The sequence below is a fragment of the Buceros rhinoceros genome, unplaced genomic scaffold (assembly GCF_000710305.1).
Source record: "Buceros rhinoceros silvestris isolate BGI_N320 unplaced genomic scaffold, ASM71030v1 scaffold15232, whole genome shotgun sequence".
Taxonomy (NCBI): Eukaryota; Metazoa; Chordata; class Aves; order Bucerotiformes; family Bucerotidae; genus Buceros; species Buceros rhinoceros.
Window position 1 is genome coordinate 18,451 of NW_010399603.1, and position 10,648 is coordinate 29,098.

The following is a 10,648-nucleotide window of genomic DNA, read 5'->3' on the forward strand; positions in this document are numbered from 1 at the left end:
TCTTGACATTTCTTCTTATTCATAACTTCTTGAATTTAGGCCTAAGTGTAAGATATGAGCATTGATACTCCACAAAGCCAGTGGCTAAAGCTGTTTGTATCCTGGTAAAATTATTGATCGCGTGCAATTTTGTTTGGGAAGAGTACTTTGTAAAAGAAATTAAATCTTAATGTGCTATTTTGGAAATCAATTAGTACTTTTTTTTTCTGGTTTATTCTGTATTAAGATGTTGACAGTAATAACTTTGCCCATCTGAACACATTAATGAGTGAAATTTATTGAACAGAGACTTACCTAATAAATATTTTTCTCTTTTCAAATGTTCCACAAATTTAGTTGGAATTGTAATGAGAACCTCCCACTTGTCTGCCCAACTCTGAACAAATGCTAAGATTTCTCCCCTCTTTTACTTCTCTCCACTTGTCATCACAGAAAGTATAAGGTAACTACAGCTGAGGAACAGTCCTCAGGTTCCAGGCCAAGTTGCAGTTTCTGCCCATTTTTGAGGTGCTGTACCTTCCCACTTCTCAATGTCAGCCACTTTTTCAGGCAATGCTGAATACTGTCATTGAGAGGCATTTGAGAACCCTTAATCTTGGAACTCAGGTCTTTGGTCATAGACTTACTCCTTTATTGACCATAGGCACTCCTGGGATCAATCTCACTGTTAAATCTAGTGTCCCAGGTGTTACCTCACCCTGCCCAACTGGTCCCCAAGATTCATTCAGAACTGGATTTACAAGATGACTCTTTTCCAGGACTAGATTCAGTGTTACAACTCTTTAATATCATCTGAAATTTTGAGGACTCAATGGAAAGAGTAATGGATGGTCCAGTGTCTTTTCTATGCTGTTTTCTTTTTCTTGTCAGATGCTTGAGATTTGAGTTAAAGCACTGGGATGTGAAACAATTAGCTTCTGACTGGAACTAAACCACAGACTTTTGAGAGGCTTTAGACAACTAATGAGTAAATTCCAACATTACTGAGTATACTCCAGCATTGTGTTTAAATGTGTTTGCATAATAAATTTAACAAGAATAGAATTTGAGGTGCACTACCCTTCATTTCCCTTATTTGAGTGAATATCCAGGATTAAAGGCTTTTGCTTACATTGTTGATTTCAGAAGATTTTGCCTACTGCTGATGTTAGTAACCCTAAGACAGAATTGAAAAAACAGAACCTCAATATTAAGATCTATTTCTTTATTCTAAGGAAATTAACTATAAGGATGTTAAAATGGAAAGATTAACCTTGCTTTTTCAACACATAATGCATTTTTCCAATTGCAGCCAAAAAGCATGATCTTCACTAATATTTTAATGTTGCTAATGTGTGTTGAGTCAGTTTAAGTTCTTTAGTGTTTGTTGCATTTTGTATATTGTAGGTGTTTGCTATTTGCATGTATGTGGCATGCTGTAGTCCTTGACCCACCATGAGATACAGCCTTGTAATTGGTGCTATGTTTCAAATATTTTCAAGTCATTCAGATGCCTCAAATTATTCATGGTGGTTTAGAAGGAAGCCAACCTTGAGCTTCTGTTAATTAAGTTTTTAGAAGTAGAGAGGCTAATATGTATCTTGATCTGTTGGTAAATTATACAATATTTTAAATGATCCATTATGGAAAATACAGGAAAGTGCTTATTTAATGAAAAAGGGAATCAAATCACTGAACAAATCTTAACCCTTTCCTAGCACATCTAGCCATCACAAGGACCTTCAATTGTGTGTGAAATACCCAAACCCATGCCTTGTAGGGGGCGGTCTGGAAGCAGCAAGAGGTGTGGTTTTTTGCAGTCTGTGGTGAAGCTGTTCTCTTTGTTCATCTTTGCTTGATATAATGGAGCTCTGACCATGTATTGACCCCAGCAAATCCCCTAGTTCCCAGACGAGTGCAAGAAGTCAGTTCCAAAATAAATGAGATCCTTAAAACTTCTTTTAAACTAAACATACAGTTCTAAAATACATAAAGTCAAAAAGGAGTAATGAAATATAAATCATGCATCTAGAAAAACTTCATCCATGATGCTTGTTATAACCAACCTTTTTCTTAAAGTCCTAAGAACTCTTTAATAGATACCGAAAACAACAGTATCTGTACTTTTGTACAGTATCTGTACTAGTTTAGAGATTAAGTTCTAAATGTCTGTGTGTCTTCTGATAGATGGAAACAGTTTACTCAGTGAGGACAGGGGCCTGGGGTAAGGTGACACTGAATCAGTGTTTTTTGGCTTTTCTAATCATTTAGTTCCTAGTGTCAAGCTGTGCTAACAGCAGCACAGCAGGTTTGTAGTTGTGATTAAACACTGTCTGTATGCAAATGAACAATTCGGCAGACAATCTTTGCTCAGAAACTGTTGTTGCGAGTGTCCGAAATTTTGACATGACAGGTCAAAGATTTAGTGCTAAAGCACATCTGTATGGGAATTTTTGAGTAATTGACTATTGTCAAAATCCCACTGTGCATGCTTTTTTTGCTTAATGTTGGATGCTACTTTTAAGTCATGATTCTAGCTTTCTGGAGCAAGCCCCTGCTTGGCCCTTTTTGAGTGAATTTCTTGTAGTTGCAGCCATTTTTCAAATCTGCCAGTATAAATTGATTGCTATTGTAAACAGGTTTGCTGTGAAGAGTACCTCTGGTTGAGGTAACGAGACAAAGGTTTGCACTGCAACGTAGCAACTACAAGTCAGCGCACCTACGAAAACTTCTTAGTTATTACTTCCTCCTAGTGCCATCTAGCCTTAAAAACACATTCAGCCATGGTTTCTCACTGCATTCAAGAGTGGTAGTATGCCACCGTAGAACTTAAAAACAGAGAATCACATCTCTTATGACATGTGACACTAAGGTTTGTACACGTTTTAGTATTAAAATTATACTCTCTGGAGTAAGCCGAAGTAATTTGTTCTTCTTACTAAAGCTGGTGTAGAACAGGAGGACAAAGCTGTCAGCTGCTGTCAGAGGACTCTGTAGTAAAAGAAGAATGGATTAAATTAAATACTTTGAAGTTCTCAGCAGGTAGAAAAAAAAATCCTACTTCACTCTGTGCTGTGGCATATTATTAGTGCATTCATTCTCCCAAAAAAAGTCTGCCAGCCTGCCCTAGGGATAGGGAAAAATCTCCCAAGTGCCCTGGGGAAGATTGAGCATGAAGTATAAAGCATAAAGTATAGATACAAAGTGTTAACTGCTGTAGTGATTTAGGCTTCTAGTGTATCCAGATCCCTCTGACTTCTGTTGTGGTCAAGATATGAACTCTGTAATATCTAGGATTGAAGAGTGCGATATGGTTATAAGCAGCATGTTGATTAGCATTCTTAACTTCTACAGATACTAAAGATAGCACAGGCTTTGTGTGTGAAAGTAGTATAGAAAAGCGCTGGAGGATTGATCACAAACTTAAAAACCAGCTGCAAGTGAAATCATGAAGCGTGACTGGACTCTTTATGTTGCTGTCATCTAGGCTGTAAAACTTCTCTTTGAAAATGTGTTAAAGCATAGCATAAAAGGTATCTTAATTCTTTTCTTAAATGACTCCAAGTGATGCGTCCACAGCCTTCTCTCAGATAACATTTTTTATATTTAATGATCTTTGCAGTTTAGTTAGCATCTCATTTCAAGGTTCAGTATGTCCAGTTTGAAATCTGAAGTGCAGCATTTTAATTCTGTTACGTTTCTGGAAATTACAGTCTTAGAGCTAAATACTACATTTAATATGGGGCTGCTATAAAGACAACTAAGTCAAGATTACTTTTCGCTGAGATGTTAATTTAATCTCTTTAATTTGTCTATATTTTATTAATCCACTTTTACCATACTGAACTTCTGCTGAAGTGTTTATCTACCAAAACATCGCAGGCCAAAGTTCTTCTGAACTGTTCCTTTTTAAGCCATCTGTCATTTTGTAGATGTTAAAATTGATTTCTTGTTTTCTGGGTGTGGAAAGTAAGGTGTATAAAACTTTGAGTAGGAATGTGACTGGATCCCTAGGCCATTTATCTGACATCATGTATGGTAACAGTTCAAAGTCATTATACTTATTTTTACAAAGACTAGTTGATGTACCCTCTGCACGCTTCTCATTTCAGTAGGCTTTTAATTTAAAAATATCTGGGATGAGAGCTTTCTTTGGCTGGGAGATTTCAGGCATTTAGTTTGGGATTCAGCTATATGGTGGTATGGTGCCACTATCATTGAAATATAATAGACCTGTGCGAGACAACTATTGTACTAGCATAGGAGTTGGAATCCAAGCAGAGTAATCTAAAGCAATTGATCACTGGTGGCTGGTGTCATTTTAGGTAATGAAGTTATTCTCCTGCAGGCAAGTTTCAATTTGAAATTGATACTCCAATTTTCATGCTTACATGTAGGTGTCTGCAGGTGAGATGGGCAACTAAACTCATAGGGGCATCTGGTCAATATGGCTAATAGAGCCTGTAGATCTTGTGTTGCATGTGCCTGCCTTGTGCAGATGTCTTGTTTCCTAAGGCCCTTCAAATGGGCCTGCATGTGAGTACCTTGAATCAAGATTCAATGCAAAACTTAGTTTCCACGCTGAAGATCTTTCTTTTTTGATGAATTAGGTCTCATTTAACAAGCAGTCCAACTACTTTCTTCATATTTGCTTGTAGTTCTGTGCAACCCATAAAAACCTCTTTTCTTTTTCTTCATTCAGGCTGTTGCCCTTAAAAATCCCAAAGAAAACCTGATAGAGTATGTACATAATTTCTGTTGGTTTAACCAGAATAAACAATGTCTGCCACCTAACATGAGTCACGTTCTGTGAAAGCTTCTTACCTAAGTTGAATGCTCTGTCAGTCCGAAGCTATTAATCAAGGGATATTTGTCAAGCTATATTTACATTCTAATTCTGCTTGCCATATCAGATTTATGTTGCTGAAATAAACCAGATTTTGATGGGGTTTGTGTGTACATCTACTCAGTGCTGCTCCAGCAGCAATAGGTTCCAAATCTATTCAAGACCCACCTAATCGTCTAGAATTCCTGTTTGATTTTGAAGTATTCAAAGAGATTAAACTCCTTAGTCATCATGAACATTTTTGTGACCCTTAAAATAGTAACGTTAGGTTCTTGCTTGGTGTGGTGTTATGACCAGTTACATTCTCTTGGAATGTATGTAAGGATTGACACTGGTTTTGTTGCTCCGTACTACCATCTCTCTCTGAGAGAGGAAAAAAACCCAACAGTATTTTGCTGTTTGTGGCTGGTACTCCATTGGCGTGTCTGAGAACGAGGGCTGATTTGACAGTTGGTAAACGCTGTTGGTGTCTTCCGCATTTTAGAACCTCAGAATTAATTTCAGACTTCAGTTCTAATTTCAGACCTCCCTTGCTAGTTAATGAATAGAAACAAAAATAAGTTTAATAGTATTGCCCACCAGATAAATCAGCTTTTAACTGACTGCAGAAGAGTATAGGGAGATAAGCTTCCTGTGTTTAAAATCTAGCTAGCACGAATTCCCCTTTTCTCCTCCCAGCTATAGTGTTAAAACTTCTTGGAAGCTCTGTTTGCATCAGTACAAATGTGACTAAGGTAGTTATAGCAGCAGAATGCAAAAAGATCTTGAAGAAATGAGAAAGGTTGGATGAAACGTTAGACTTGCATATTCATAGACGTTGACATCAGATTGTTTAGTGACTTTTTTAGTGGCAGCAGGTTTATTTTTCTTTTCAAAAGTAGCAAGAATTTTCTTTGTGTAACTGAAATCCTTGAGTATAGGAGGCAAAGTGAAACTGAAAATCGGCTTCAGTGTCTGAATTCTCTTAATATTTTATGCTATAAAACTCTAAATGTGGCATGATAACATCGTCTGTGTACCTTGTCTGTTACAATGCTGAGGGAGCCCTGTTTCCTGTGCAGTGGCATACGCTTGTAATGGTACGCTTGCACCATCTTGAACCTCAGCCTTGTAGAGAGACATCTCTTCAGTCACGCTATTTTTTTTTTGTTCTGCAGTTCAGTTATATTCTTTTTAATTGGCTCCTGGAGCTGCTGCTTGTTCACTGCGGCAGGATTCTGCATAGCATTTACCTGATAGAAGCTTCTTTCATGCCCTTCACTAGATGGGAAGTAGTGTCCCCAACTCCAGAAGTGAGTTGGATGGGAAAAGATTTTGTTTGCTCCTCTTGATAACTGTGTATGCTCCAACTGTTTTCAAAGTGAGAAAGAACCAGAAGTGGATCTTAAATAGTGATTGTTTATTGCTCCATTTATAGTTTTCTATTTCAATTTGATTAGGCCTCAGAAATGATGTACTCTGTACCTGAGCTGCTCTATATGTAGTGCATCAGTAGCAAATCTGAGAACGTATATGTGGACAAAGTAAGTTTTTGTTTTCAGATATCCAGACTTGACTTTAAAGGAATTCAGTTTCAGGGAAGGGGTAGGAAAAACTACAAGATGAGTTTGGAATTATCTGCTGCAACAAAAATGCTTCAGTATTTCTGGCCCTGACTTTCAAGTCCCTGCTACAGAGTAGAATTCAGAACCTTACATTAGGCTCTTAAACTGTTTTTTATGTGGATCAGAGAGAATTGCCTGTCTCAGAACAGCACCTAAAATACTGAGTGTACATACTGAGTGAGGAGTGGCCTGAAGATAGGTAGTAACAAAGACAGAATATAAGCGAAACCTGAAGCTCTCCCCCTTCTTGTAGGCACATCTCTATTAACTTTGCTCCCCTATCTATAAACTAATGCCTGAAAGCAAACAGGGGTTTCTGGTTTAAGATGCAGCTGGAAGAGGAGGGAATCTTGACAGTCTGGAGTTTAGATCACTCCCCAAAGAGCCAGACCGGTCAACCTCTTTTCACGAGATCTCAATGAGTAAGAAATCTTAAGCAAAGCAGAATCAGCATATGCCTGCCTTCCCCTCCATCCTTAATTGATGTAAAAGCTATAATGTAAATCTGAAATTTTTCACATGAATTAACTTCCATTCATTAACTGCTATATATTTAATGCTTTATATAGTGAAAATCAATTGTATATTGATGGAGAGCAATAAGTGCTGCTCCTTTGGGGTGGGAAATGTCACATTATTTAAATAATAAGATTTGTATCCTTAGTTTGACTTTGTTTCATAAAATAGAAAGGGACAGGCCAAAGGAACATAATGTTTTTATTTGGAGGACTATGCCAATAATAATTGTTTTGAAAAGATCTCTAGGTGTTAATCTTTAGGTTTTTATTTTTTCAGGATCAACAGATTGCATATGCTATTCAACTATTGGCATTTCTGATCCAGTAACATCAGCTCTTCATATTATCCTAGGTGGGTGATCACAGTTTGCTGTTTTGTTCTGAAACTTATTAAAATAGCAAGAAATGGTAATTCCATTTAGTTCTTCCCATGTGTTTGTGAAATATAATTTGAGCATAATGTCTGAGTTGAACTACAAAGTTTTTGTCTGTGATTTAAGTCTGAGTTGAAATAACAGGACAGTAAAAGTTAATTATGTTCTCTACTGTAAATCATTGTTTTCAAGGGATCATAATGTTTTGAAATGTTATATCTGGTGCTTAAGTTTTCATGCATTCTGATATGCTTTTGAAAATGGCAGTAAAACACAATAGGCAGTGTAAGTTGTTGGACGCTCTCCATCTCTGAGAAACCTATGACATGCAAATGTACACTTTTTTAGTAGTATTTCATAGTACTTGCCTAATCGTTCTGTGTAAATCAATGCTTCTCTGCCAAGTTAGAAGTATGATTTCTACTTGACTGGAATTAGCAGATAATTCCCCAATTTTACCATCTAAGTCATATATTTGAGGAGGAACTAGGAAGGAAAAAAAGGAAAAACACTGCTCTCAATAAATGCTTTTTGATATGTTGTCATCAGTAGGGATGCTGACATTGCCGCTTCTCCAAGTCCTCTAGTAATGGAGTCCCCGAACTGTACGGAGGCTGAAGGAGGAATATTCAGTTGGCATAATCAGTGCATCGCAATTTGTGATGTCCTTCCTATCTTGCCACATACTGAAGAATCAATCACCCAGTTCTTAATACTGAGTTTGAAAAATTTTGCAAGATATTCTTCAATTATAACAATGGCATGTAAGAGTAGAAGATATATTTTTCCAAGAAAGGATTATTTCATTATCACTTGTTACTGAGAGGTTAACAGTTGCAGTCTTAGGAGCTGGTGTCCCAGAGGTTTACCTGTGTGGTTCTCTGTTACTAACCTATGGTTTAAATCTGTTCAGTGTATGTAGAGTTTAGGGCATTGGACTAGGATTAAAGAGAGAGATGAACTTAGAATGTCATAGTATTTTAGCTGGATTATTAAATGTGTGTATATACACAGTTATTTAGATTTTTAAGAGGTTTTTTCTGACTTAAGTAAAGGGTTCTTCATTAGTAAGCCATGGTGGAAGGATAAGAGACAATGGGCATGAACTGAAACAGAAGAAAAAAAGGAAAAAACAAAACCAAACAAGCAAAGAAACACCACCACCATCCCTCCCAAACCCCCATTGCCACTCCAAAGCTTATGCTCTGAGGACATCAGAGAGTTGGTGTGTTTTCTGTTCGTAGGGATTTTCAGGGCTTGATTGGATAAGCCCCGAGTAACCTGATCTGACCTCATAGCTGAACCTACTTTGAGCAGCAGGTTTGCTGAGAAACCTTTAAGGAGCCTTCCAGCTTGAATTATCCTCTGGTAGTATTACATATAGGATTAAATCATACCCAGTAGATGTACAGATACTGCACTGAACTCTTCTATAACATCCCCTCCTACTGTTACATGATAAATGAGTGTAAATTCTTCATTATATATTTTTAGCATACTGACCCCTTTTTTCTCACTTAGTTAATGCTTTTTAAATAATGAAATTAGTATTAAAATTATTTTTCCCTTTTTTCTGTTCTGTGTGCACAAGAAATAAATACGGATATATTTCATATATATGGTATGACATAAATACAACATATATTATTTATTTTTAAAAAAATTGTAACACTAAAGTTACTATCACATCTACAGCTGCAAACCAAATAAAGCTTAATAGAACCTTGCACTTCTAATCTTCATAGGTGACTGTCAGCCTCTGGATGTCTCTTCTGTACATCATAACAACACGTTTTTGAAGTACGTTGTATCATTGCTGGGTTACGGTTTTTATGGAGATGTATTAAAAGATAGTGAGAAGAAGCGGTGGATGGGTCCGATGAGATATGACTACTCAGGTAACATGTGTAATGATTATGTTCTTCTGTCAGCACGTAAACATATTGGAGTAGTTGATGTACTCTCTCCGAACCAAGATTCTCTGAAAATTTTAAATATCAGAAACAGAATGAACCTGATTTTAAACTCCTTGTAGTACCAAGTACATTGGATCACATTGTGTAAAGCTCCATAACTTTGGGGATAACCTTAACAACGTTCTTATTACAGTAATGTTGACAATATGTCACCTAGTGATAGCTGCCTGAAAAGTAGTATCTTTGCTAATAATTTTTACTTTATTTTCAGTCAGTCAGAGAGCAATAGGCAGTCCTCTGTCTTCAGTGTTCAGCTGATGGAATGAATGGTTAATTTTGACCTTCTTCCAGCATCGATTACAGTGGAGATCATAAATTACAGAGAGAGATGAGAAGTTTAGCCTGGTTAGCAAATATTTGGATAAATCCTATGCTACTGGAAAGTATTTTTTTGCCTTCTTTGTTTTGTCTTGTGTTAGGGAAAGAAGATGCAAAAGCAGAATTTAAATAGTGTAGGCCAATTTTAAAATTCAGCAGTGATGACAGCTAAAATTTTTAGTTGGTGTTTAAAGTTTTCAAGCAAAGTAATGACACTATCAGCAAATATTTAAAAGTTGAGGATGGGTATTTCCTTGTCCTTTATAGTCTGAACCATCATAACACAGAGCTGTGAGCTTGAGGAGGGCAATTGTTTTGCAGTCCTTAGAGGGGGAAAGAGAGGAACAATCCAGGGATGTGTGCAGAGGTGTTTGCAATGTGGATTTATAATGACTTAATGTTCTTAATACCTTTTTTAATGTAGGCATCAAGACTTTTCTTTCTCATCATTACTATGAAGGAACAATTTCTTTTCAACCAGCAAAACACACACTGGGATCTCCACGAGATAAAGATAGCTGCAGAACAGGGTAGGCTAAAGTTTATCTCTGGATATTTGACAGGAACTATTTGAAAAGGCCTGTACATAAAGAGAGGTAACAGAAATGTTTTTAATATCAAAACACTTACTCTGAAAGAGACAAGCTTGTCGGGGGGGCGGGGGGGAAATTTGGCTCATTAAAGAGAAAACTTTATTTTACCAGGTCAGTAAACAAAAATGTAATGGAATTTTGTTAGCTGCCCCCCTGCCCCGCTTCCTCCAATTTTAAATGAAGCAGAGTAACAGCACTGTACCCGTTCACAAGATGCTGAGGATACTGTGTTGTGCTACTGCTAATAAATGGAAAGTCCGGATGTCTCGTAGCTTCTACAAATGGAAATAATTATTCAAAAATTCTCAAATGTTCACATTGTAATTGGATCTAGCAATTTTAGCAATTATTTTAGTGACATCCGGCATGGCGTGTTCTGACGATAGGCACTCTCTTTTTTTAGTGCCTAAAAAAAGGCACTGTTTAGCCTTTTTTTATAG

The 10,648-nt window shown here is 36.9% G+C and overlaps 1 protein-coding gene across 1 annotated transcript in view; it reads left to right on the forward strand.

Annotated features, from left to right (window-relative positions):
* The window catches only part of CERK (ceramide kinase), a gene marked incomplete at both ends in the record, with an annotated part of 17,593 nt that extends 7,448 nt beyond the window's left edge, over window positions 1-10,145 (forward strand). The window contains 3 exons of the mRNA XM_010131556.1: window positions 7,220-7,299; window positions 9,067-9,219; window positions 10,040-10,145. Coding sequence (XP_010129858.1) covers window positions 7,220-7,299; window positions 9,067-9,219; window positions 10,040-10,145 — 339 coding nt within the window. The remainder of the gene's footprint in view (window positions 1-7,219; window positions 7,300-9,066; window positions 9,220-10,039) is intronic.
* Window positions 10,146-10,648: the final 503 nt, after the last annotated feature.